This window comes from Gadus macrocephalus, chromosome 14 (genome assembly GCF_031168955.1).
Source record: "Gadus macrocephalus chromosome 14, ASM3116895v1".
Lineage (NCBI taxonomy): Eukaryota > Metazoa > Chordata > Actinopteri > Gadiformes > Gadidae > Gadus > Gadus macrocephalus.
Genome location: NC_082395.1, coordinates 5,800,950 through 5,827,772, shown reverse-complemented (window position 1 = coordinate 5,827,772; position 26,823 = coordinate 5,800,950). Strand labels below are relative to the sequence as shown.

The following is a 26,823-nucleotide window of genomic DNA, read 5'->3' as shown; positions in this document are numbered from 1 at the left end:
TTTTGGTGGGGTTTATTCTCCTGTTTGAGGAACTACACATGGACGACTCTTTTAAACTCTCACAGGTGATTTATAACACAAACCGTTCGAACCTGTAATGCCCGATTAAATCAGCCCTACTGGATTGAGCTCTTAAACGGGCACCACACATATCCCCTCCCATAGGAACACGTGCTTATAGCGGCGTTAGAGGGGCGGCCTAGTGTGGGGTAGTGCTGTCGGTGCAGTGGTACGACTACCAGCCTAAAGGTAACTGGGTTTGGTCCCCTGTCCACAGCCAAGAGCAAGAGGTTGGATACATGCCCGTAGCCATCTATAAGAGCACAGCGGTCTGGACCGCTGTCATTTTAAATAAAAATGACTAGAAAAAATAAATACAAATATTTTCAAAATCTGTGGTTGAGAACTTCTCAGAGATGAGGGAATACTTCATTAAAAAAAACTGACCCCTGCAGCTGAAGCCGCAACACGAGGTAAGAAAGAGTCTACCGTTTTCAGAGCAGCGAGTTCAAACTCTGCTGAGAACAAGTGGTAATCAATAGGAGGAACACAAAGGTCCTATTCATTTTCTGAGCATTCAAAAGAGACCCCTCACAAAAAAGACAAATAACTATCTGCGCCAGAAAAAGCCAGCAGGGCACTAAATCAACCCAGTGCCTTCCATGGCTGTCAATACAAACTCCCCCAATGGCACACTTTTTGGAGAAGCCAAGCAAACAAACAAACCCTTCACTTAGTGTCTCTCCCAAGGGTACTTCTAATCTGCTGTTTCATGGCCATAGCATTTACACGCCTGTTATATATTTGTTAAGGGTAACCCATCTTTAGTTTTCATTTTGCGTAATTAAAATAACAATTTAGCACGGGTTTATTTGCAGACATGATCATCAAAAGTCTTACAATATTTGTATAAAGTGTTGTAACTTATAGAAAAACCAAAAAAACAAGCATATCTTACAACTTGTAAGATATGCTTGTTTTTTTTGGTTTTTCTATTACAATTGTATTACAAAACAATGTTTTTCTTGAGGATAGTTCAATTATCAAAAGTGTATTTTGGTGACGGCAGATTGAAATGCAGGTTATATTGAATATACAAAGCTAACAATACACTCCAATGCTCCATTCAAAGTTCCATTAAACTGCCATCCGCTTTTTAATCTAAGTATTTCCGGTGGCACATGGGCAAATCATCAATTGTTTGATTTGTGGTTTTGAAGATCGCTCCCAAGACAATCATTTTTTCTAGACAGCTTACGCCCCTTGCAACATCGTCTCCGCTGACAACAGTCATATATCGGAAGTAACTCACAAAAGAAAAAAAAGAAAAAAGAGAACAATGGAAATGTTTTTCAAAAGAACCTGAAGTTATACCTTTTTCTGTTCAAGGTCAAAGCGGCATAATATAACTGCTATTCAGAAGGTAGAATGCACCTCTGCCTACCCAGCCGACAGCGAGGACAGCTCTTTGTTTGCAGCATTCTTTTCACCACTAATGATATGGACAAAAATGCCAAGTCTTGGTCAATAAAGCCATGCTTTATTGACCTATGCTATTGTATCTTTGGTTATAGTATCAGAATCAATGGTATGAATAGATAGTTTAGCTCCTTGTTTTTGTTGTTTGCATGTACATATTGACCCACAGAACACTACTCTTCTATTAACTACGACTTTGTTACGTGAACCATCAAGACCAAACATTCGTTATGGATGCAATGGAGATGTAATACCACTCAACTCCTACACACACACACACACACACACACACACACACACACACACACACACACACACACACACACACACACACACACACACACACACACACACACACACACACTAGCTTTGTGAAGCGCTTTTGGTGACTGTATCGAGATCTGTATCAATTCAATCAGTTATTATCATTATCAATTGATAATAATAATTTAGCTGACACTTTTAGCCAAAGAGGCTTAGAGTGAATACAGAGACAGGTCATTAAAGAACAGATTGGCTGTAGGGCATCTTGCTCGGGCATGAAGCATCAAACCCAGATCCCGTAGCCACTGGCGAGCGTCCTGCCCTTTTCACATTTACATTTAGGGCATTTAGCTGTCCATTTTATCCAAAGCGACTTACGGTTCAGACACACATTAACACAATGACGGCGGAGTCAACCATGCAATGCTACAGCCAGCCCGTCGGGAGCAGTAAGGGTTAGGTGTCTTGCTCAGGGACACCTCGACGCTCGGGGGTGCAGGGATCAAACTAGCACCCTCCCGGTTACAAGTCAACCTGGTCTGCCTCCTGAGCTAAACCATCCCCTGCCCCCTTTTACCACCGATGTTGAACGTGTGCGCGCCGCCCTACCTTGAAAGCTCTTGTTGCCGCTAGAAGGCAGGGAGTTCCCGACGGTCACCGCCGTGGTGTCCACCACAATCTCCCGGCTGCGACCCCGCGACCCCGTGACCTCCCGCCGACCCCCGCCGCCGTCCAGCCGCAGTGTCATCTCGTTGTCGTAGCGATCCAGCAACACCTCGTGCCACTCCCCGTTGTCAAGGCGATGCGCGGGCAGGGTCAGGTTGTAGTGTCCGTCTCCCAGGTTGTACACGACGCAGAGCAGGCCCTGGAAGATCTGTCACAGGGGGAAGAGAGGGGAGGAGGAGGGGAGAAGGAGGGGAGGGGGGAGGAGGGAAGGGGAGAGGAGGATGGGGGGGGGGGGGGAGAGAGGAGGCAGAGCAGTTAGCATTTCCCAGTGGTGCCTCCACTACCTTGACTAAAAATAATATCCTAGAGGAATTGAACGGGCCAAACCCCAGCCACGCCGGAGACCTCTGTGTGTGCCCAATGTCCTATAACCATGAAATTGATGATCGCTTCCAAATTGCTCATAACGTCCACCCATCCGTACATCCATAAATTTACTTTGCCGGCCTATTTCTAGAAGGAGACAGTGAATCCAAGATGAATATGGACACAAGGCAGGGGTAGAGAATCTCACGCACGTACACACTCACACACACACTTAGCCCCACATTTAGCGTCAGTTGCATTTGCTCTTAGAAAAAGCATTTGCAATACCTGCCAATTGTTAGAAAATTGTATAAAAAATAAAAAGGTTTCAAAGATGAGCCCACTTATTCATCGATCATTGGATGGCAACTCTAGTCTAATCTATATGGATATGTGCTCCAAGTAAAATACGTCACTTTTGAAACTGAGTAGCAACGATGCTTGAAATTAGAACAAGCCGCTAGCCAACTCTGGTCAGGGCAAAGACTGGTTTTCTTAAGCCACTGATGTCAATAGCTGACTGGTAATGCAATCAGTGTTGCATTCTGTTCTCCACAACAGCAGAACAGCCAAGAGCTTAAATAAGGGACAATTTCTGTGAGCTGGATAGGTCACTATTCACATACATTGAACTTCCATGTGCCCTTCTGCAATGTCATTTATATAATATATAAATCATGTGCACACGTAAAAACACACACGCACAAATAAAGCTGGACGACCCAGATGTGTTCACCTTGAAAACAAATAGATTGCAGGCTCCTATCCATTTGACACAGCTCATTAAGAACATCATTCCGGGTTCTTCCACTCCAACATGTATTGTCCTTCCTAATTTCAATTTTCGTCTTTGTCTGTATAATGACTGAGGCCCTGTTGTTCAGTCCTGAGCGCTTAGGCATCTGTGTTCTTCCTTTTTTTTTGGTCGAGTTTGTCATTGCAAACAATGCTTGATAATGTCTCGGGCAGAAGATTGTCTGTTGGAGCTCGCTGTTGATTCATCGCCTCATTTCTCAGGGATTGTGATGAAACATCTGTTTGGTAACTCCGTTCTGAATGACATGTTTAAACACACCTCTGGGAGGTGAAAGGCCGGCACAGAATTAAACATAACAAGCGATGGACATGGCAGGGCAAAGCACATCGTACCATTTTAACCCTGCAATTAACTCTTTTTTTTGTAACAGCAAAATTGAGTTAGCATTTAGCCTCGCGGCTCTGCGCAGGGAAATTGAAATATGTCTTGGATGAGATTCGCCCAACAGGCTTCAAAGTAGGGATGTTAGTACTGGGATGTGTGCGTGTGCGTGTGCGTGTGTGTGTGTGTGTGTGCGCGCGTGCGTGTGTCTATAAGATTTGGCCTTGTAAAATACATTAATTTGATTATATATTATTCAGCACACCATGTACACACTTTCATGTATCTATTAACAATAACTCTTTCAATCTCCATCCCATATATATACCATATAAATATACATATTTCCATGTATCAATTGTATCATTTTAAATGTATTCTGTATGATCATAGACAGACGTGTTATAAATGCCACCATCATTTATTCAGTTGCTTTCCTTCGGCCTTTTTCTAGGACTTTCTAGGAGTTTCAAAGCGTTCAATACGTTCCACCTCAAGGGGTTATCCTTCAACAGAACTAATTTGTTCAACTTATTTCACTATCATCAAACCCATCTGTAGTGCATCTGCCGGTATCATTTCAAGGTAGCATTTCAGTTCCAAAGGAACATTAATAAGTTAAATATTGCACATGCCTCACATTCCAGCCTATGCCTATACAAACATGCTACATTCATGTTAAACGGAAGAAGTGATGTCTGCACTATTGAAACAGCGCGTGGGTGATGGCAACGACAGACCGTTGTCTGTTCAAACTTGGGATGAAATCCATCCAGTCACTGGGCAACCAAATTCAAGTACAGAAGACCCGCAGTGTTGGCAGGCTACTTTGAAAGTGTAGTGAGCCTAGCTCCCAGTTACTCTACATTAAAGCTTCCCTAAAGAGAGGCAACCCCTCAGGGAAATGTAGCAAGCTAAGCAACAGAATCAGAAGCAGAAGCTACTCTTTTTTTTTTTTTTTTAAACCAACCATGCATACTCAATGCTATCTCAGGGATCAATATCACTCAATCAATATACCAGTCAAGCAGATACACCGCTAAAAACGTTCAGTTAAATTGTTTGTTAAGTAATTTATTAAACAATAACCTGAGATCTCAACTCGGAGGAGGAATTGATTGAGGTTTAAAGGAAGTGTAAGCATTATCTTGTCTACATGACAGAAATCAATGTGGGAAAAAGCAGAGTCAACAAAGGACCGCATTCAGAGGGACAGCCATGGGGCACTCCTTTGACCTCTTAACAGGCCTTCGAGAAAACCTTGTATTTTTTATAATCATCCATGTTACATCTTCATGCTGACTCTTTTGTCCTATAGGGATTTGGTTCCTTTGATTATGCGTGGCTACTTTACTCGCGATTGTGTTTGTAACACATGTAAACTGCCCCTCGCAAGGCAACTCAGATTTTGTTGTTACTTGTTTGCAAGTGATATTCAATTTAAAGTCATTATCTTTTTCTCTTAGTTATTTAAAGTGTTGTGTTTTATCCACGACAACACCAAACGGCAGATTGAACCCTGCCATGCCGGACTGACAGATGTTTACAGGATTAAAAAGATCAAGCTCATCATCAGATCATAAGCAAAGCAAGTTCACCTGGAAACAAAAAAGGTTCAGTATCCTCTGCCATCTTCCAACAAATGAGTGTCTCTGGTCTGTGTGTGTGCGTGTGTGTGTGTGTGTGTGTGTGTGTGTGTGTGTGTGTGTGTGTGTGTGTGTGTGTGCGTGTGCGTGTGTCTATGCTCTTAGCATCAGCTCAATGATTGGGACGTGATGTCACCCTGATGCGGAAGTGCTTCCTTCCGCTGCCATCGACACAGCACACAGAACAACGTCTTCCTGTGTCTATCGTCCGGCTTTTGGGGGTACTGATTCTTAGATTGATTTCAGACTGCATCAGAAAGCTTAGCTGCACTTGAGCCTCCGCAATGCTCTGAAAATGTAGCTAGTGGGGACGCCATTGCGCTACTTGATCAATAAAAGAGCTTAGCAACTGAAAAGCAATTTGATTTGGAAAACCACGACAAAAAATAGTACATCAAACTACGGAGAAATGTAGTTGAACTAGTAGTGTCACTACTTGAAGTGACACTATTGCTCAACATTGCCTGTGTGTCTGTGTTATTGCGCCGATGCTCGCATCGCTGAGACATTATTGGGGGGCTGAGTAGTTGAGGGGGTGGGTCAATGGGGTTGGAGGGGGTGTTATTTCAATTTACATTTCCTCTGAATGTCCCACCGAGAATCGCTTGCAGCCTGACCATCTTCCTCTAATGCCTCCTCCAAGTAAACACAGAGAGAGAGAGAGAGAGAGAGAGAGAGAGAGAGAGAGAGAGAGAGAGAGAGAGAGAGAGAGAGACTGTGAAATAGTCAGGCAATGCGCTAGAGAAAGTGAGGGACATTGAAAGCAGGAAGAGCGGGAGAAACAGACATGAGGAGAGGGATAGAGACTCAGTGGGAACAAGAGCTTGTGAGAGTCAGAGAAGCAGGTTAATTATTAATTATTAACCGAGAGAGAGAGAGAGAGAGAGAGAGAGAGAGAGAGAGAGAGAGAGAGAGAGAGAGAGAGAGAGAGAGAGAGAGAGATGAGCTATGGATTGAGGGAGGGTACTCTAAAGAGCAATTTAGAATAAGTGATTGTGATTGAGCAGGTGAGAGAGTGAGCGTGTGAGTGAGTAAGCGTGTGATCAAAGTAAATAAAATGTTTGGGATGATGCAGAAAGTTGTGCGACTCGGATCTCATGTCGCCTCCACATTGAAAACCAAGCCGGGAAACATACACACCAGAAATAACACACACAGAATACACAAGTGTTGCATAGTAACCCTGGCCTAGTTTAAAGTCTGCCTGGTTTTAAGACGCACTGCTTCTCAACAAAATGCTCTTAGAAGCCTTAACTCCCCGGTCAACGCTATGAGAACCTTTGAACCCTCCCTCCATGGACGGCCAGACGCTGTGGGATCTCACTGCAAGGGAGCCCCCCAATACAGCCGCATGTCAGATGTGGTGGGGAAACAGGGCCAGATGCCGCCAGATGTGTATCAGTGGTATTATTAAGGCTATGGGTGATGCTACAGACGATAGGGAGGGAGGGACAGAGGCGTGAGAGGGAGAGAGAACGGTAGGGATGGAGTATCCTTTATTCAGTTTCCATGAAGGGCTGCATTGGTAAAAGAGAACTGAATGGCAATGATGCTGTTCACGTTGCCATGGGTGTCTACAGGAATGAGAGGGAAGGAATAAAAGCCTAGAAAAATAACAAATATATTATCGGCCCATGCTGAGGTTATAACTGTGACCGGTTTGAGCAGTTGCCATAGAGGGATTTTACTACAGAGTTTCTTCCTTTGTTTCCTTTAAAAAATGTTGACTCATAACCAAAGGCCTCTGAGAGAGACAAACCTGGTTAATAATTTAGAACATGGAGGGAGCAAACGTCATAAAAATGATTTACCATCTCTACCATAATAAGAATAAATGTTACTCTTTTACTTTGGCGGTAAAAGCAAACCTCCCTCATGCTTACGACCATTAAACCCATTGAACACACACACGCACACACACACACGCAAACACCATACTGAGGTAACGTTAGGCTCATCGGAAACTAGAGTCTTTCCACAGCATCCCTCCAACGTTGCTGTCTCCGTGGGAACAGAGATGGTGGAGACAGACGTGAGTCGGGGAGCAAACCATAAAAAGGACACATGAGAGATGCCAGGTTTTCCCCGACAGCGGAGACAGACAGAAAGAGAAACGCGGGAAGGGTGGCTACACGTCGTAGGTGTCAAAGAGAGATAAGACGGGATGATGCAGAAAGGGACGAGGCATCGGGAGAGAGCGCGATTGAGACAGTGAAACTGGATTTATTGGTGTTGTAGTTGGTGTGTATATGTGTGTGTGTGTGTGTGTGCGTGCGTGCGTGCGTGCGTGCGTGCGTGCGTGAGTGAAGTGGTAATGGAATCTCTGCCAAAGCCACCTGCCAAAACTCTAGGGTAACAGACGTCTAAAAAACACGATCCAGTTACACACACACAGACACACAGACACAGACCCAGACAAACACACACACAGACATACACACACAAACACAAACATAAAGACACACAGACAGACACCTTCACCCACTGAATAACATCCAGAAACGAGGGGTACTTGCTAATCAAAGCACAAACCGATTCCGGTGTAAAGCCCAAACTGCACAATAAAGAAACAACAACAAAACAAAAATAATTACTATGTGTTTTCACTTTTTTCCCAAGCTGGGTTATTAGAATTCAAGTCTCATGACAACAGCACACACAGACACAGACACACACACGCACACACACACACACACACACACACACACACACACACACACACACACACACACACACACACACACACAACGCTCCTTGCTATGTGAGTCTGCAGGCAGTCAAGAGAAACGCATACTAATTTCTTCCTGTGATTAAAACCAAACAGTCTGAGCAAGTGATGCGAAAAAGACCCCCCACCCTCTCTTTTCTCTTTGTTTCTTTCCAAGGCATGAAGCTAACAGGAAGCAGCAAAATAGTGTCCAATTTCTCATCAAGCGGCCATGGAGAAAAAACTGGTAAATTTTATGTCCTGAAACCTGATCTTCTTCTTCTACTGCCATGTAAGTGAGTCTGAGCGGATGGGACGTGACTGAATGAAGGGAATGAGAGCGGACCGGAGAATCGGGGGGAGAGTCAAAATGAAGTGGAAAAAAAACACAGGGTTAACAAACGACTATCTATTACTACATCACCTGCCAAAGATTATAAAAAAATAAAAAAAACGTAGATAATTGAAATGAACCAAAGCACATGAGACACTTCGAAGTATTGTGTTATAATTAAGGGATAACCTTTAACATTAAGGGTACATACATTTACCATGAATTAACATAAGTTAAATGCAGGAATGCAAATGACTGCATAAAGATAGCATGACGTCAGGATAAGGTGTTTTGTGATTGAATTCAGCTATTGTTAACCCAAAGGGAACCCAATGTGAACCCAAAATATTTTCAGTTCTCAAACCTAGTATTTTTTTTAATATTATCATCAACAAAGTATTCTAGAAAAATGTTCTCACTGTTACTAAAATAAGAACGTAACTTAGAATACAGCCAACCGTTCGTTGAGTGTTTTCTACCCTACTCTGAACGCAGGTGTGTTTATAGGGGACCTATTATGCTTTTTCGACTTTTATGACCTATAAACGTTGTTATAATGATTGATAGTCATGTTTAACCATACTAAAGTGTCAAATAATGACGTACATGCATTTCGACGTATTCCCTGCTGACAGTCTGGGGTGGCTGTGCAGAGCGCTAAACACTCGGGACAACGTTTGCGATTCACTTGTTCACATTTCCGGGAAATCATCTACGTAGAGGCACTCCTGCCGCGCCCCCATATGCCTGGTAAAATCTGCCCGCGCGCGCGCTTCAAGGAAGGTAACCAATCACAACGGAGTTGGGTTGGCAGGAGGGGGGCGAGGGGGCGGAGAAGGACGAAACCGAGTGTTGACAGAGAATGCTGAAAGCGCCCAGATGAGAGGAAGAGTTTCCCGAAAATCTACATCGTTTTTTGTGTATGGTTAAACATGACTATCAATCATTATAACAACGTTTATAGGTCGTAAAAGTCGAAAAGCATAATAGGTCGCCTTTAAAGTGTCTTTTGGTATACTCATCAACATCATTAAGAAGGAACACTGGCGGCGAGGTGTGTGCTGATCGAGGAAGGCGGGGCTCCAGCTCGGGCAGCGTTTAATTCCTCCGTGACCGATCGGAATTTTACGCTTCTTGGGGATTACAGGCACTTCCTTACTATACTATCATTAATTATCATTTTTAATCTCAGTGTAGTAATCCAAGCTGAAACAGGGGCTTCACGTACGCTTCAAAGTTACTCTGGTTCACTGGTTGACAAAAAAAGTTTTGTCTTTCCAGGATTGTTGAATTATTCTTCTTCTGGTTTTCTTTCTTTCTTGCTTTAGAGGTCTGAGCTCGGAGGAGAACACGAGCAGCGGCGGTCCGAGGAAGGTGCGAAACCCAGCTAGGTACATCATGATACAGACTCTCACTCATTATTTATAACAGAAGAAGCTACAAGAGAGCAGGCCCTCCCTACGACCGGCAAGGGCCTAAGGGGTCAGGGCCCCTGAACCATAGAGGGAGCCCAGCCCAGTAACGGGGTCAATAGAGCAGAGGGGGGCTGGGGTAGGGGTAAGTGTTGGGGCTAGGTTTAGTTGGTTAAATAAGGCTTATTTATGGTGAATTTATGCACCCTTATTGTAAAGTTATGAATCCAGAAATTGCAAATGTATCGTCATGGGGGATGATGTTAAAGTTACAATTTAAAGCTATGCTTCATAAACAATTTACAACTAAATGGAAAAACAGAAACACAAAGAAATCATGCAAAGCAACACTCCACCGTGGTGTTGGAAAAAAATGCTGTATCTTTTTTTTTTCCAATATTTCATCCAATTAATTAAATCTAAATTAAAAAGCAACAATACACTATTTTTCAGTGCCAATCTTTTCCTTTCTGTTAATTTTCAGTGAGGATAATGGATATTAAACATTAATACAATTCTCTTGTGAGTTTTAACTTGACTGCAACAAATGCTCCAGGAAATCTTATTTACAGCTAATGTCATTTGACACCAACAGTTTAATTAAATTACACACAAGCTGAATCTTGCTGAAAAAATACTAAAAACACAATACCGCTTAAGTTTACAAACACATTGATATCTGGTGGCACAACCAACTTTTGGACGACACATACACAGACACACACACACACACACGTGGCTCACCTCCAGGCGCAGGTATTCGCTCTGATCCTTAGAGATGAGGGAGACGATGGTGCTGCTGTGCTTGCGGGTTCGGATCAGAACCTGAATCCACGTCCTCCGGGCTGCCATCGGGGTCACCAGGTGGTAGTGCACGTGACCGCGCCCGTCAAAAGAGTACTCTGGAACATCTGAAACGATGGAGGGTCGAGTCAAACTCAATCACACATGGGTGAGTGTATGTGTCCAAAAGAATGTCAGAATGCATCCCATCATATGTCTGCATATCCCTCATTATCACAACAGATGCTGATGTTTCTTATAGGACATTTAAATTAGTACAGCTGTATTTTCCCTGTTCTATCTTTCCTTTCTATCTTAGTTTTCTTCAGGCCTTTGTCGCTTATTTAGCTTGCAAACAAACAGCAACATCCCCATCAAACATCCACAGAATATTTGCTATAATCATGGACTGTCTTCTTAAGCCCAATTTGAGTCCAGTTTGAATACTGGGGTTGAAGGTCAATGTTTGAAAACAACATCTCCAAAACTCTGTGTGTCTGTATTTCAGACACTTTGCTCTCTACTCACTGAATGTTTTATTACCTTTATAATGCCAGGGCTGAAGCATCAACAGAGTGCAACCAGAAATGTGTTAGAAAACTCTTTTCATCACACCCAAGCCATTTCAGAGAGAAACAACTTCAATGTGAATGAATAGAACTGAACTGCACTGAACCGAAGGGAACTAAACCTTAAAGGGCTTGGTTTTGCCCCCCCGAAAGAGCAAAACTTGTAACATAAAAAGCAACAGTCAGGCTTAAATTGGAATTGTTCAATGTTGCTCTGAATCAGCAAGCTGCAGAGGTGGACGACATGCCCTGCAGCGAGATCCTGGCGTCTACAACTTTACGCAAATTAAGTGTGACGCTAAACCAATTGGAGGGTAGCTGTGATTTAAACTCTCTCTTCTTCCTACGTTAGCTCCTAAGCAGCGACAACGCATAAAAGGCATATTGTGGCTGCTTGTCCTGTTTCATATAATCTGTCATTGAGCATTTGCCACAACACAAATACAAATTATATGGCGGAGGCGGATTGATAACATCAAGAGAATCACAAACAGGTACCCGTGACTTCCCCACTTTTCAGCGACAGTTGAAACAGCTGTAATATTTGGCAATTATTTATATCTAACTGGTTCAGAGTGAGTTAGAGCCAGGGTTTTGTAATGGATTATCCTCTGTCCAACATACTTTGATTTAGCTTGTTTACCTTCTTCACACTGCTGGCCGGTGAAGCCCGCCATGCACTGGCAGCTGACGGAGCCCCATTCACCATGGCAACGGCCGCGGTGTCCGCAGGACGGGTAGCCCATGTTGACACAGCTGGCGTCCGTGGTCAGGCATCCCGGGGAGCTGGACTGGGCGTCAGCCGGGGAGCCCAGATCATATAGCTGAGAGACGGTGGGATGGAGTGGACAGAGAGGAGGAGGGGGATGAGGAGAGAGGAGTGAGGTCAGAGGAGAGAGGAGGTGAGGGGAGGGGAGGTGGGGAGATGGGAGAGAGAAGTGAGGAGAGGGGAGGTGAGGAGAGAGAGGAGTGAGGAGTGGGGATGAGGAGAGGAGAGGAGTGAGGAGGGGGATGAGGAGAGAGAGGAGTGAGAAGAGAGGAGAGAGGAGTGAGGAGAGGGGATGAGGAGAGAGAAGTGGGGAGATTAGGGTCAAGGGGAGGGGAGAAAAGGGAAGAGAGGAGGAGGTGACATGAGAGAGTTGAGAAAGTGGAGAGGAGTGGGGAAGGGGGTGAAAAGGAGAGTAGGGTGAGGGGAGGGGAGCAGCAGGGAGAAAGAGGAGAGGAGTGGTGAGGGGGGTGAAAAGGAGAGTAGGGTGAGGGGAGGGGAGCAGCAGGGAGAAAGAGGAGAGGAGTGGTGAGGGGGGTGAAAAGTAGAGAGAAGAGAGGGGAGAAGAGGAGCACAGAAAGGAGAGGAGGGAGCAGAGGAGTGAAGATCGGTTGGGAGAGGGTGGAAGATGGGGAGGTGATCCAGTAGAAGGACACATGAGTATATTGTCAATCATAATTTGAAGCACTTTATAGAGACAAAGGGTGAGAGAGAGAGAGAGAGAGAGAGAGAGAGAGAGAGAGAGAGAGAGAGAGAGAGAGAGAGAGAGAGAGAGAGAGAGAGAGAGAGAGAGAGTTGTTTCTAAGCTACTTGAATCACAAATGCGTATCGCTTATGAAAATGTACTCATTTGGCATTCATTGTCCGATTTCAAAACGTCCCTCCTCCAAATACATATTGCAGACAGCCTTACACCTACACACACTTGAGCGTACGAAAATAAAAGTGGCGATAACGTAAGAACAACATACGGGGATTGCGGAGAAAACGAGCAAATGCCATTTCGGCACTCATTGCACCTCCAGAGATGATGGCAATGTGAAGACGGTACGTCAGAAAAGCGAGGCACACTGATTTATTTTGATCTGATTCCCCCGTCTCCATGGAGACCCAACTGGTCTTATCTAAAGGACCTTTTAGTCACCAAACTGAAACCGCATTGAGTACAAAACAGGTTGGTCTACAAAAGGTCTTCCTCGGTCGTGGCCGGCCAAAATAAGATTAACGTCTTTTAAATTATTCTGAATGATTTGTCCGGAACATACCTTAATCTGCACTGGAGCAAATCGAGACCTTCAGGCATGACTTGATCTAGTGATAATGGAACTACCAACAGTGAAATTTAGCATGCTTGTGTAACCCATGCTATTTCACTCTCTCTGCTAATATATGTATATGTCATTTTATATGAATGTATATATTATAATAATATATATAATGTAGTGTGTATGGTGTATATCTATAGTATATATATATTCCCAGTATATTGTAGCGACCAGTGTTCACGTGCTACAATGTATTGCTGACGGCCGCTAACTGAAACGGTTGCCTGGAGACCGTGTTTTGTTGACGCTGGTTCTCTGCTTGACGCGTAAGAAGAGCGAACATAGACTTGAAGAGCGAATATAGACTTGAAGAGCGAACATAGACTTGAAGAGCGAACATAGACTTGAAGAGCGAACATAGACTTGAAGAGTGAACATATAGACTAGAAGAGAAACGAAGAAAAGGTTATATTCCTGACGGCCGCTAACGGTTGCCTGGAGACCGTGTTTTTGTTGACGCTCCCTAATAGAGCGAACATAGACTTGAAGAGCGAACATAGACTTGAAGAGTGAACATATAGACGAAGAGAAACGAAGAAAAGGTTATTACGGAAGAAATAGAAGATATGGAGGAAGATTTGACGTTACTTTGAACAAGAGAACAGCCTGTCATCGACTGGCCCCTGCTCAAGAGCGTTCGGCCGTAGTGGTAGGAACAGAACGCCCCCTTTCATTGAATCGAGTGCACTCAAAAAGACTTGCTGGGTACCCATTTTATTTAGTTTGTTATTTTTCTTGGGGACCTCTTTTGGGTTCAGTGTATTGAGTTCAGTGTTTTAGGTTCAGTGTTATTATTATTATTATTAATATTATTGTGTAAATAATCTGATTGATTCTGATGGTTAGATATGGTTAGATCGTTAGATAAAAGGTCAAACGTGCCTCACTGTGTCTGTGTGCTATTCCTTTTATCAGAGTTCTATTAAGAATACAAGGCAGTCTCCTCATAACCTGGGATTGATGCACCACTGCATTGTTATATTACCTTTAAAAATACAGTTGGTTACACTTGCCTTCCCAGATAAATCAGGCAAAAGTGCACTATCCCTTTAATTAGACTAAACCAATCGTCTTTCGGATGTACCTTATGCATGAAGTACCTTCATGCATAAAGCATGGTATGGGAATGCAAAGGGGTAAATAAGTATTGAGGGTAGGTGTCACAACTATAGTTGTGGGTGAAGCCATTGAAAATTCACCAGTGAATAATCAACTCATTAAAGAATAAGATTGAGTATACGTAGGGCTAGAAGATTGCAAAAGGATCTTCTGCACTTAGGCTAGATTGTTGTGTTTAGCAGGACACATATGCATCGTATTAATAAGTGTATACATATCCAACTGGAAGGGGTTATTCATGACTTTAAGTGGCATGAATTATTCCTCAATATAATAAGTTTAAATAATTTGTTAAAATTCTGTATCTCTATGTTTACTGTGGTTTTTGCAATATATATGATACACTTAAATTAATATGGATTACATATCTGAGTACAGTATGTTTTATTTCACCTAGTTTTATATGTATATAAATATATACATACCCTAACTACATACAAACACACACATTTGTTCCCATTTCATGTATGAAATGGGAATCTATTATTATAATAGATATATATAGATATATTATAGATATATTATTTATTTTAATTGTATGACAATGTTTATATGTGAAGCACTTTGAGTCTGCCTTGTGTATGAAAAGTGCTATATAAATAAAGTTGCCTTGCCTTGCCTATGAAAACCCTTTTTATTAATTCAGTGCTGGAACTGTTAACTGTGAATACAGAGCAGAAAAAAGCAAATATCTGCATCAAAACTAACCATGGCGACAGTGCGACGGGCGGACGGCTGTGAGCGACGATTGAAAGAACACGTAAACATTGAGCGCTTTAATCTCCCTTTCTTGGTTTAAACTTTTCATGAAACCGGCCGCACTGTTTTTGTTATTTATGAGTTCACATCTTCGCCGACGCGGGGAAGAAGAGACGGCTGAGAAAAAATAAAGAAAATGAAGGAAAAGTAGGCGAAAGAAACAGAATTGTCCGTTCTTACGGGGCAATTGTTGATTGGTTGTGACCTCAGAAATGTACAAGGTTTCTTTTGATTAAATTGAGCAACGGTGTTAACGTTAACGATGCCCAGTGTGTGTGTGTGCACGTATGCATACGTGTGTGTATCCTTAATTTCTCTGGGGAAATGCATTGTACAAGGTTTAAAGTGTTTTCTGAGAGGCAGTGAAAATTACCAGAGATCAACGTGGAATAGAGAATAGATAGCGAGAGACAGAGAGGCGCAGTAGACGAACACAGAAAGAGAGAAAGAGATTGCCATAGAGAGAGAAAAGGATCGATGATACACCTGAACAGAGTTAAAGAAGGATGACTGCCAGCTATTGCAGAGAGCGATGGGGCTCCAGGAAACAGATTTATAGAGTGTCCCTGGCCATTGGTTGACCTCCACCAGGCCTCTCGTGACCCCTACTGCTGAGCCATCTGACCTGCCCTCACTTTCTTGCTGCATCTTACAGATAGCCGCCTACACACATAGGCACTATGCATTATGTACTAGATCAATATATATATATATATATATATATATATATATATAACAGGAAACATGTAAATCCATATTTGAATAGATATTTAATGGATACAGTGCATCTGTAGTATACACTATGGATTATATTATAAATATACTCTAGATGAGTCAATGGTGTGAGGGAATAAATCGCACACCCGCACTCAAGCACACACGGACACATACACACACATGCATGTGTGCGCGCACATGTACACTCACACTCACAAGCTAAAGGCACACACGCACAGACGCACAGACACACACACACACACACACACACACACAAACAGGCCTCCTGAAGTGTGACTTAATATTTGCAGAAAACAATTGAAGAAGAACATGGTCACAGATAGGGCTCCGGGCAAAACGAGACGCATGACAACTCACACATACGCACGGCGCGTTAAGTTGTTTGTGTACAAAGAGGCTGCCAACGCAGGAAACAGAAATGGTTAGTTTGGTGAGGACTTAATGTAGCGCAGAAGCAGCCAGCCTCCTTCAGTATTATTAATCAATTGTACGCCTGCTGTTTGCAGCTTTCTCCCTTTGCAGACATATCTGTTCCTCATGTCCGCCCACACGCACAACTTAAACTTTATTTTGTGCTCATTAGTGAACAAATAAAACGGCTAAAACAGCGATGTCCCCGCGAGGCGGAGGCACGCGGGTTGGTTTTGCACACTGGGTACGTTAACACCCCAATCATGTCAGTGACACACCTCCCAGGATCCAAGAGATGAATGAAAAACCGGAAAACATCATCTGATAGAAGTGTGCTTTGTGGCAGTGGGTGAGTAGCACCCTCAGCGATTCACCCTTTTTGATGATTTATTGAAGTGAAAGCTTTAAATTCCTTCATTTGGCTTCCATCAACGGAATTCCATTGTGTTTATCCGTTTGGCCATGAAGACTCCATCAAAATGTTGTTGTTTCTTTTTTACAAATATGCAAGTGACTTAGCAACTCCAGGGGCTTGAGATTTTTGTTCTCATTAAAATGAAGCACTGTCCTTCCACCATTTGTCCAAGGGAAAGGGTAAACGCTATGGGAGGCACACACGTGCAAACATGCTGAAAGAAAAGGAAAGCTGCCACATATGCATATAGACACATGGGTTATGTGTGCATGAGTTTCTATCATGGACTCACCTGTAGCCACATAAGCTACAGGCCATGTGCATGCAAACGCACTCACAAATGGACACACGCGCGCACACACACACACACACACACACACACACAAACCACCTGGCAAGGCTATATAACCGTGGGCCTGTAGATAGTAGTTCAAATAACCCTTGACCCCAGACTTTCCTACAGGCATGTGCCGAAAAATTAACTAGTTGAAGAATAAATTCCTCTTACTCATATTCTGTGCACGCACCCATTCTAAAAATGGTTATTATTGAATGAGGAAATTGCAGTAGCGTATGCCTCAAGCAGTGAAGAACATGAATATATTACTAATGATACATAATGTGTGTAATCGACTTCTAATGTAATTATTCCATACCACTGCCGGTGGCAAACAAGGTCAAACAAATATTACCAAACTGTGACTTGGCAGCCACAGTATTAAGCACAAATTTGCTGCGAACATGAACATCAGCTATTTGAAGATTGGCTAACAGCCACACTAGGATTGCTCAATATAAATAATTCCTAAGATGAAAACACAGCTAACATCTTTCCTATCGAGAATTGAGAAATAAATTGTAATATGTACGTTTTAGGATTCATTATTGTAACCCACTTTATTGAAAAAAAACATCATAGGACCATTTATTTTCCTAGTGGGGCACTCAAGGTAACACTCAAGCCGGGCTTTCAGGTTCCTGAAAAACATAATTAAAGGGTCCTTCAGATGTGCAGGGATTTGATTATTAATATTACTATTTATGAACAATTGACAGTTGCTTTCAACAGTTTTTTTATTAAAAATAAATGTAGATTTAGATTTAGTAGATCTAGATTTGCTTTACAGTCAATTGTACCTCCATGCCTGAGTCACTTTTATTATCGTTTGGTTTGGGGAGAAATAATCATTTGTGCATTGTGTGTGTGTGTGTGTGTGTGTGTGTGAGTGTGCTTGAGTGTGTGAGCCTGTCTTACCTTGCTGTCCACGACGAGGTTCCGGATGCAGCCGCTGAAGTGTTTGTGCTGGAGCTGAGGGTACATGTATGGGACCTCCTCGTTCACACCCCCTAACTGGAGCACTTGGCTCATGTTCAGGTGTCTGTGGTGCACGCACGCGCACACACACACACACACACACACACACACACACACACACACACACACACACACACACACACACACACACACACACACACACACACACACACACACACACAAAGTTAACACAGGAACATTGAAGGAAGTATTTCCTTGATTGTGTTGTACAGTGTGTTGTTGGATCTTTTTGTGTATGTGTTTCTTTGTGTGAGTGAGTGAGTGAGTGAGTGAGTGAGTGAGTGAGTGAGTGAGTGAGTGAGTGAGTGAGCGGTTGGGTGGATCCGTCTGTCTGTGTGTGTGTGCATGTGTATGTGTGTGTCTCTGTGTGTGTGTGTGTGTGTGTGTGTGTGTGTGTGTGTGTGTGTGTGTGTGTGTGTGTGTGCATGCATACATACCTGCCTTTATGTGAGCCTTTGTGTTTGCATGTGCATGTGCGTAATTGTGTATGTGCGTGTGAGTGTATGCTTGCCCGTGTGTGTCTCCAACCACATACCGGTCTGTGTTTGGAGTGACACCCGTCACTTCACAGGAAGAGTGGTCATCGGTGGTCAGCCAACTGCCAAGCCCCTCCATCTCCATCACTGTGGCTCCTGCACAGCGATCCAGTGTGAACCGCACCTCCTGAAGCATATGGCACGCACACAAAACATCACATCATGAAGATTCATTTGCATTTAAAACACTATATTATTTAGTGTTGCTTATATGGCATTGTGTGTGCGTGTGTGCGTGCGTGCGTGCGTGCGTGGCGTGCGTGGCGTGCGTGCGTGCGTGCGTGCGTGCGTGCGTGCGTGCGTGCATGGTTATTTTGGGCCATCCTCACGTTCAGCTCTTTTTCCTAATTAGCGCTATTTTTAGACGTTCACAGTCCATATCTGCTGTTAAGACACGATGCTCGTGTAAACATTTTACAGTTGGTATTCTAATTCTGTGATGACACTGGGATTCCTACCATAGTATCAATACACACAATACACATTCAAACAAATGAAATAAAAATATTGTTAGAATAATGTTTGCTAGAGTGGACAATTATTCTAACAATTGTCCAACTATAACGAACGTTGTCATTTGGTCGTTATAGTTATAGATTTTTTTTTTTTATCAACGATGATGTATCGTTCACACGGGACATGAAATTGAAATCAAAGGTGTAGTTCATTTGACGTTTTTTCTAATGTGTGACTTATTCCATCATGTAGAATTTTTTTTTTTTTATAATAAATGTTTATTGATATATGCGCAAATAAATTTCATGATTCAGAAAAATATGGACGGCGCTGTCCAAATGCTCACGAACAGCACATGAGTGGGAGATAGAGCACTCGTATCGTGTGGATGATTTCAGCAGGGGAGACCTTGGAGGTAAATGTTGGAGGCCTGCTTACATAGCGATTGTAACCTTGCGATAGCTAGAGCCACGATAGATGGAGTGGTTTCATGCCTACGTGTTTGTGATCATGAAATTGGATGGTTGAAGGTGACGACATCGAAATGTGAGTGTAAGACCAGAGGAGAACTGTGCTCGAGTGTTGTTGGGGTTACATCGCGACCGTCCTCTGGCGGTGGTCTTGGAGATATCAAAAGTGGGATATCGTGCAACAAAACTTGTCGCTGGAAAGGGTTGGTTATTGGAAGAGTTTGATGTTTTTTTTGGTTCTCCCGATGTTGCAGTACTTTGTTATACGTTTAATTAAATGAAGTGGAGCTGTAACCAGATACGAGGAAGATTTGAGTTGGTTATAAGCGGTTAAATATTACAATTTGCCTGAGATTTTGTCATCGGTTTGTTTGATTTTTTACGGTCAACTTTTTCATTATTTATGCTTTATTCATGGGGATTTAGACAAGAAGGTACAGGAGAGAGAGAGGGGAGTACATGCAGTAAGAACCACATTGCTGCGGTAAGGACTGAGCCTTGATGGTCGCTCCGCATTAGTTAATTTTTGACATGGTATGATGAGCATGTTCATCATCGACATTAATACGATGGAATGGCCTGCGTTTACCTACTTCGAACACAGCAACAAACATATCATACATGCGTAAACAATGAAATCAATAAACCACACGTGTGTACAAGGGATTAATACATTCCATGTATTGCTCGAAGCACAATCAATAGCATCGTGCAACAATTTAGCAGAGGGGTAGGATTATGAAAATAATCATTCATCACTCCAGCTCTTCATTTAAGCGTTTCAACCTTATTACTTTCCTCAGGGTCGATAACTCCAGTCTGTTGTGTCACTTCTATGCTCCGTAGAGCCTAGTGCAGTCATACTCAAGTAGCGGCCCGCGGGGTGTCTATTAATGGCCCTCGAGCTGTTTTGAAAAGTTTTTTTAATTATTAAAAAAATAAATAAAAAAAATCGTGCTGGGCGCTCTTATTTTGAAACCGCGCGCCGCGATCTCAATACGAGGCTGGGGGTTGCAACGATAAACAGATAGCACTCCAGCCCACAGACCGCTCCAGCCCTCCCAAACTCGAGGCAGACAGTCCATCTCAGCAGCAGTCAGTCACACGTATACCGACCGGAGCCGTAATGGCATGCTCCAAATTTGCCCCAAAAAGAAAACTGGACAGCGAAAACCGCCAGTTCCAACCAGAGTGGACAGAAAGGTTTGCGTTCTTTCTACCACCGTCCAGCACTCGCCCTCTGTGCTTAATATGTCAACTGCGGCCAATTTCCCCCTGCTGAATAGGATGGCAGTGCACATCCTTACAATGTTTGGATCCACATACAGATGTGAATCTGCATTCTCAAAAATGAACTTCATCAAAAATCAGTACCGGAGTCGCCTAACCAACGAGCACGTGCATCAGTGTGTCTCCCTGGCAATCACACCATATCAGCCCAGGTTTGAAGCATTGGCCAAAGAAAGCAGAGGCCAATTCTCCCATTAAAGGGGACATGTGAGAAATGTGAAATAGTTTGTTAAACAAAGCACAAAAATGGGCTGTCTGAAGGCTTTTTTTTTTATTTATTTTTTATCTTGAACAGGGTTATGTTTGGTTTTATTTAGTTATTTTTTTAAATATTTGCCCAAATTAAAATTATATTTTTATTTTAGGAAATATTTTTGTTTTTAATAAAAAGGAAATGTTATGTTATAAAATGTTGTAAATGTTATACATACGTTATGTTATGATACGTTATCGGACGTACACGGTCCCAATAAATGGCCCCTTGAGTCACTGAAAAAAAAATTTGTGGCCCCTCATCATTTCTACTTGAGTACCCCTGTGTATACCCCCCGCCTTCAGTAAGTGCAGAGAATGAAATAGGTGTCTCTGTGAATCCAGTCCCCACAGTTAGCTTATTTCTTTCTGAGTGGCTTTTCAGATGCTAGACTCACTCCCTGCGTTGAGGTCTTTGTTATGCCTCTAATGTGATGGCCATATCCAGCTAGCTCACGACACATCTTCACATGTGTTGGATTCAATTAGTAGTAGTTCAGTTCTGTGCAGTGGTGTGTGCAAAAACTGTAGTACTCTTGCACTTGCCTTGCATGTTTTATTACATAAAAGGCATGCCCATAGCTCTATGGGTTCATGAGACATGTGAATGAGTTTCCGCCTCGTCCAGGCAGGGGTATGGCTTTCTTTATTCTGATGCAACATCACTGTTTTGTGTAATTCACAATGTAATACGCTTTACTGCATTATTGTTGAATGGCCGACACAGTGTGAACTACTGAATTTGCATGCTCCAATAAATGCTGTACTACAGCTGGAAACTCCCTGTACAACAGGCTCTGATAATATGTTCAATGCCGGTGTGTTTGGTTGTGAACAAAAGAGAACAATTAAAAAGGAGAGAGAATGTAAAATAAATCAAAAGCCAATTATGTATTTTTCCCTCAAAGCTCTATGAACTTCTTAAATTTGGCAGTGAAATAATTAGTAGATTCTTAATGCTTCAGGGATGGATCAAAATGTGTTATCGGTACCCCCATAAAGAACTCTGGTGTACATTTCCGTGCCTTTATCGCGATGCAATCCACTTAACGGCTGTTATTTATTTTTAAGGAAACTTTGCTTTGTGGCTATCGGGGATAAATTTGTTATGATGAGTCTGGACAAGAAGTCGCTCAAAGTTTCTAGTTTGATGCTTTATTATCTGCAGGCTCTTGGGTTTTAACCACGACAGTGACAGGTGCGACATGATTGCTTTATTTATGTATATATTCAGTGAATATTTCAAATGTTTCCGTGGATACATCTGGGCTGCTTATTTCAGCTGCTGACAACTTTATACCAGAAACACACACACACACACACACACACACACACACACACACACACACACACACACACACACACACACACACACACACACACACACACACACACACACACACACACACACACACATATATATGCCTCTGGCAATAATGGAGAATCCATGGAGAGTTTTTTTTTGCCATCTGTAGCTGTCAGCACAGCTCCCTTCCTGACCTTATCTCGGCATCTTGAATGCCCCAAGCATCGTTTTTTTGGGTTTGTTTTCATAAGAGCGGGATTTTGCGTTGAGTAAAGCACTTTATTCCTTTGCTATTTTCTCTTTTATACCCCAAATATCATTGGAGTTTTACAAAAGTCCTAAGTGTGCTCCTCTGCTGGCAATTCTATTTGAAAAAACAGGGTTAGAGTTGTTAGGCTTCCACATACAAGGGTAGCGTGTCTTCCTTGTAGCTGACTCTACAGTCAGCTACAAGGAAGACACGTGGATAGTTGTGAAAAAGCAACCTGAGTAGAAATATCAAAGATCGCCATCACCACCGTCATCTTCATCACAACTTCCATCCTCACAACCACCATAATAGCCACGATTATCACCAGCATCACCACCTCTACCATCACCAGCACCACATCCACCAGCGTCATCCCCTCCACCACAACCATCCTCTCTGCCACCAACACCACCATCAACAGCTCTACCACAACCACCGTCACCACCACCAACATCAACATCATTGTCACCGCCAGCTACCCACTATCATCATCATAACCTCCACCACCGTCAACCGCACCATCGCCTCCACCAACATCATTCCCACCGCCACCTCCAGCACTTCCGTCACAACCATCATCACCACCCCCACCACAACCATCATCATCATCATCATCATCACAAAAATCCTCATCTCTTCACCACAGCTACCCCCAAATATGTTAGTAACAGTGAGAAAGAGGCATAGATTACATAGATTACTATTGCTATGAAATAAATAAGACCTATTACCATGGTTAAAACAAAAACGAAAGGGTTTGGGTTCAATTCCTGTTTAACATGCCTTCTGAAAGCAAATTCAGAAGCTCTTTATTCTCAGAGCAATGAATCAGATTAAATTACTACCCTTACACTTGCATTACATAGCAAGTATTTGGATTCAGATTCAGCAGATTGGCATTTCAGTTAGTGTTACTATGGATTTAATAATTGACCCAAGTGCTCATGAGCAATTCGGCCTATCAGAGGGGTCAACGCCATTTTATGCTGATGAACGGCATTAAAAAAAATGCTGTTGGTCTGTAAGGAGTTTTTTTTACTTTTGATTACATGGCTGTTGCCTGAACTGATTGTATGTTAATCTTTATTTGATTGTAATCGATTTTTAATCGTGGCCAAATTGTTTGTAGGGATGCTGGCAAAGTGACAAATCGGATCCTTGACATGTTTCATGCGTGTGACTAGTGATTTGACAAGCAAAATTGCAAATATCATGTGCTTATTCTTTGGTCTTATAATAGCAAGCAAGTTACTCTTTCGTCCTGGTGGCTCACCATGAAAGATTACACTGTTTCTGCCTCTCCTCCTCACTCCCCTACAGCCACCCTCAAACACATTTCATATTTCACCGAGACAGAATCAGTCACACCTTTGGACAAACGTCAACTGACCTACACTTTGATTTAATTGCATGACCTATGTGAACAACGCATCATCGTTGATAAAACCAAATCCACACCTATAGCAACTAAATATCAACGATCACTGAAAGCTGATTAACAACTTAATTAAAAAGCCCAAACTAAAAATAGACGTTAGGCAGTAGCAAGTGAAAATAAACCAAAAGGTATAATTGCATTATGTGTGTGGGCCTATGTTAATGTACTAGTATCCACCTGTATCGCAGGTGTTGATGCCTTTGCGTGATTGTGCATGTGCTTACACGTGTGTGTGAGTCTGCATGTCCATGTGTGTGTGATTGTGTGGGCGTGCTTGTGTGTGCATGTGTGCATGTGTGTGTGTGTGTGTGTGTGTGTGTGAGAGAGAGAGTTGTGATTAGCCAAGCCTCCCACCTTGCTGTTGCTGTGGACATCCAAACGGTGCCACCTCCGGTCTGCCACATTCACGTTGCCTGGCAACTGGAGCACCAACGTGCCAGAGCCATGGTTGATCTTCAGGGTTGGGGTGCCATCTATTAACTCTGGACATGGATGGATAGAGACAGAGAGACAGAGACAGAGACAGAGACAGAGAGAGCATCATAACACATCATGTTTAGACTGTGGGGGGGTGAAATGCACTGTGCTGTCTGACCCTTGACTTCTTCTAATGACAAACTGTCTCTTAATTAAGATCACTCAATCTAGTGAATGGTACAATGCATTTGGTATTTCTTTCTTTCTCCAGGCAAACAATAAACAAGAAAAACAGGTTATTATTCAATTTACTGACTTATTCAAATGGGAAATTAAAAGCTAATGGAGCGGTTAAGACAGCCTTTGTCGGGCACCGTTTGCCATCCATCCTGGGATATAATGTCTACCAACACTGACATAACAATTAATCATCGATGGCAGCATGCAGGCTCAACCTAGACTAATCTACAAACCATTGTTAGATCAAGATCCAGCCTGTAATGCATAAACATATACCCTTGTGTTTATGAATTACATTCAAATTTTCAATCGCAATATAAAATTGGTACAATCAAGGATTCCTGAGAATCCCAAATGGAAGGTAACGATTTTTGTGAAAGGCCAATTACCTAAATAGTCTCTGAGAAGATATGACTTATGGTTGTCATAAATACATGAAGAAACATGCCGTTGTATAAAATGCTTTACATAATGAAATAACCACAGGCAAGAACGTTTTGCTCCAGCTTACAAGGAACCATTTCCTACAGCAGGTAGATACTTAACTTTGGCAAGACATGGCACACTCACACGGACATAGATTAAAAAAAACATTTGTTATATAAGTTACCCTCCTTTTTCAGCTTGAATTCAAACATTAGCCAATTTCAAATAATAAGCTTTGGGTCAGAGTTCAAGGGAAGAGGCGGGAGGTGTTATCCCCATGGTTGTACACTAGTGCCGTTGTTGTGTGTGGGTTTATGTTGTATATAAAATGTGCCACAGAGAAGCTTAACCCTTTCTCTTACGCCGTCATCTACGTCGACCACAACTGCCCAGACAGGGCTCGACACATCATCAAACACACCTTGCTGTCAGTGTCCCTTCATCGTGACGTTAAACTGCATCCAAAAAGTCCTCTCAACTTCAGGATCAGAACCTGACTTGAGGTCGTAGCAAGGAAAAACAGGAACGTACACCGTTTTTCCTGAAATTACGGTCTTATTTTATTAACCATGCTGACGATCAAATAAGACATATTCCCATGTCAAAACAAAATAATAATAATAATTCCAACCATAATGATGGGTATCCACAGATACACTGTGAATGCCTAAGAACAGGACATGGTTAAATTCCCGTTAATTCCATTTTCTGACAGGATTGAGATTGATATTCAAGTAAAAAACGGTTAAACAAAAGGATCACAGCACCGACCCAATGTTCTCTGCCCTTAAACCACTCATCTCTAAGGAACTATCTAACTGATGGCGTGCAGGAAATTGGGAGGTTGGGTTCCAACCAGGGCATTTACTATATTTTTATTTTACTTTGAACACCGAAGGAAATAAGACTTGTAAAGCCCTGTCATGTCATTTGCCGCATGCCAAATCTGATGGGTTGTATGTCTCAGCTCAGAGCGCACATTGAGAATCCACCGTCAAAAAAAATCACACGCAGTCGTACGACAGTTGTCATCAAGCTTACGAGTTTGGAGAGCTTCCAGATGAGTTCGCCAAGCATTGAGTTCAACCTCGGCGAACTCTTCAAAACCAGCCCTTGTCTGATGCTGTCTGAGCTGCAGTCATCAGTCTCCAAACTGTTCACCTTGTCTCACACTATCGCACTTGGAATCCTCTCATCTCCCTGCCTTGGATTTGCTTTATTGGCATTTATGTGTGGTAATGCAATATTTTGTATCACCTTATTTATTTGTTATTATCGACGATTTCATGAAAGGTTTTATAGGGGTACTAAGCAGAGGTATGTACCCATAAATGCACTTTTGCAAAGGGAAGGGACTTTCTCTGTCTATCTCTGCCTTCCTTTCCTGCCCCCCCATCCCCTTCCCGCGCTCTCTCTCCCTCCTTCTTTCTCTCACCAGGTGCAGGTGCCAGGGAGTGTGCTACAGACAGGAACTCGGTAGACCAGATTGACATGACATTTTCCCCCGAG

The 26,823-nt window shown here is 42.7% G+C and overlaps 1 protein-coding gene across 1 annotated transcript in view; it reads right to left on the bottom strand.

Moving 5' to 3' along the window:
* si:ch211-186j3.6 (neural-cadherin) overlaps window positions 1–26,823 on the bottom strand; it is a 244,038-nt gene that overhangs the window by 23,392 nt on the left and 193,823 nt on the right. The window contains exons 28-33 of the mRNA XM_060070949.1: window positions 24,586–24,713; window positions 18,769–18,896; window positions 18,153–18,276; window positions 12,008–12,188; window positions 10,757–10,923; window positions 2,353–2,617 (exon numbers count right to left, since the gene is read on the bottom strand). Coding sequence (XP_059926932.1) covers window positions 2,353–2,617; window positions 10,757–10,923; window positions 12,008–12,188; window positions 18,153–18,276; window positions 18,769–18,896; window positions 24,586–24,713 — 993 coding nt within the window. The remainder of the gene's footprint in view (window positions 1–2,352; window positions 2,618–10,756; window positions 10,924–12,007; window positions 12,189–18,152; window positions 18,277–18,768; window positions 18,897–24,585; window positions 24,714–26,823) is intronic.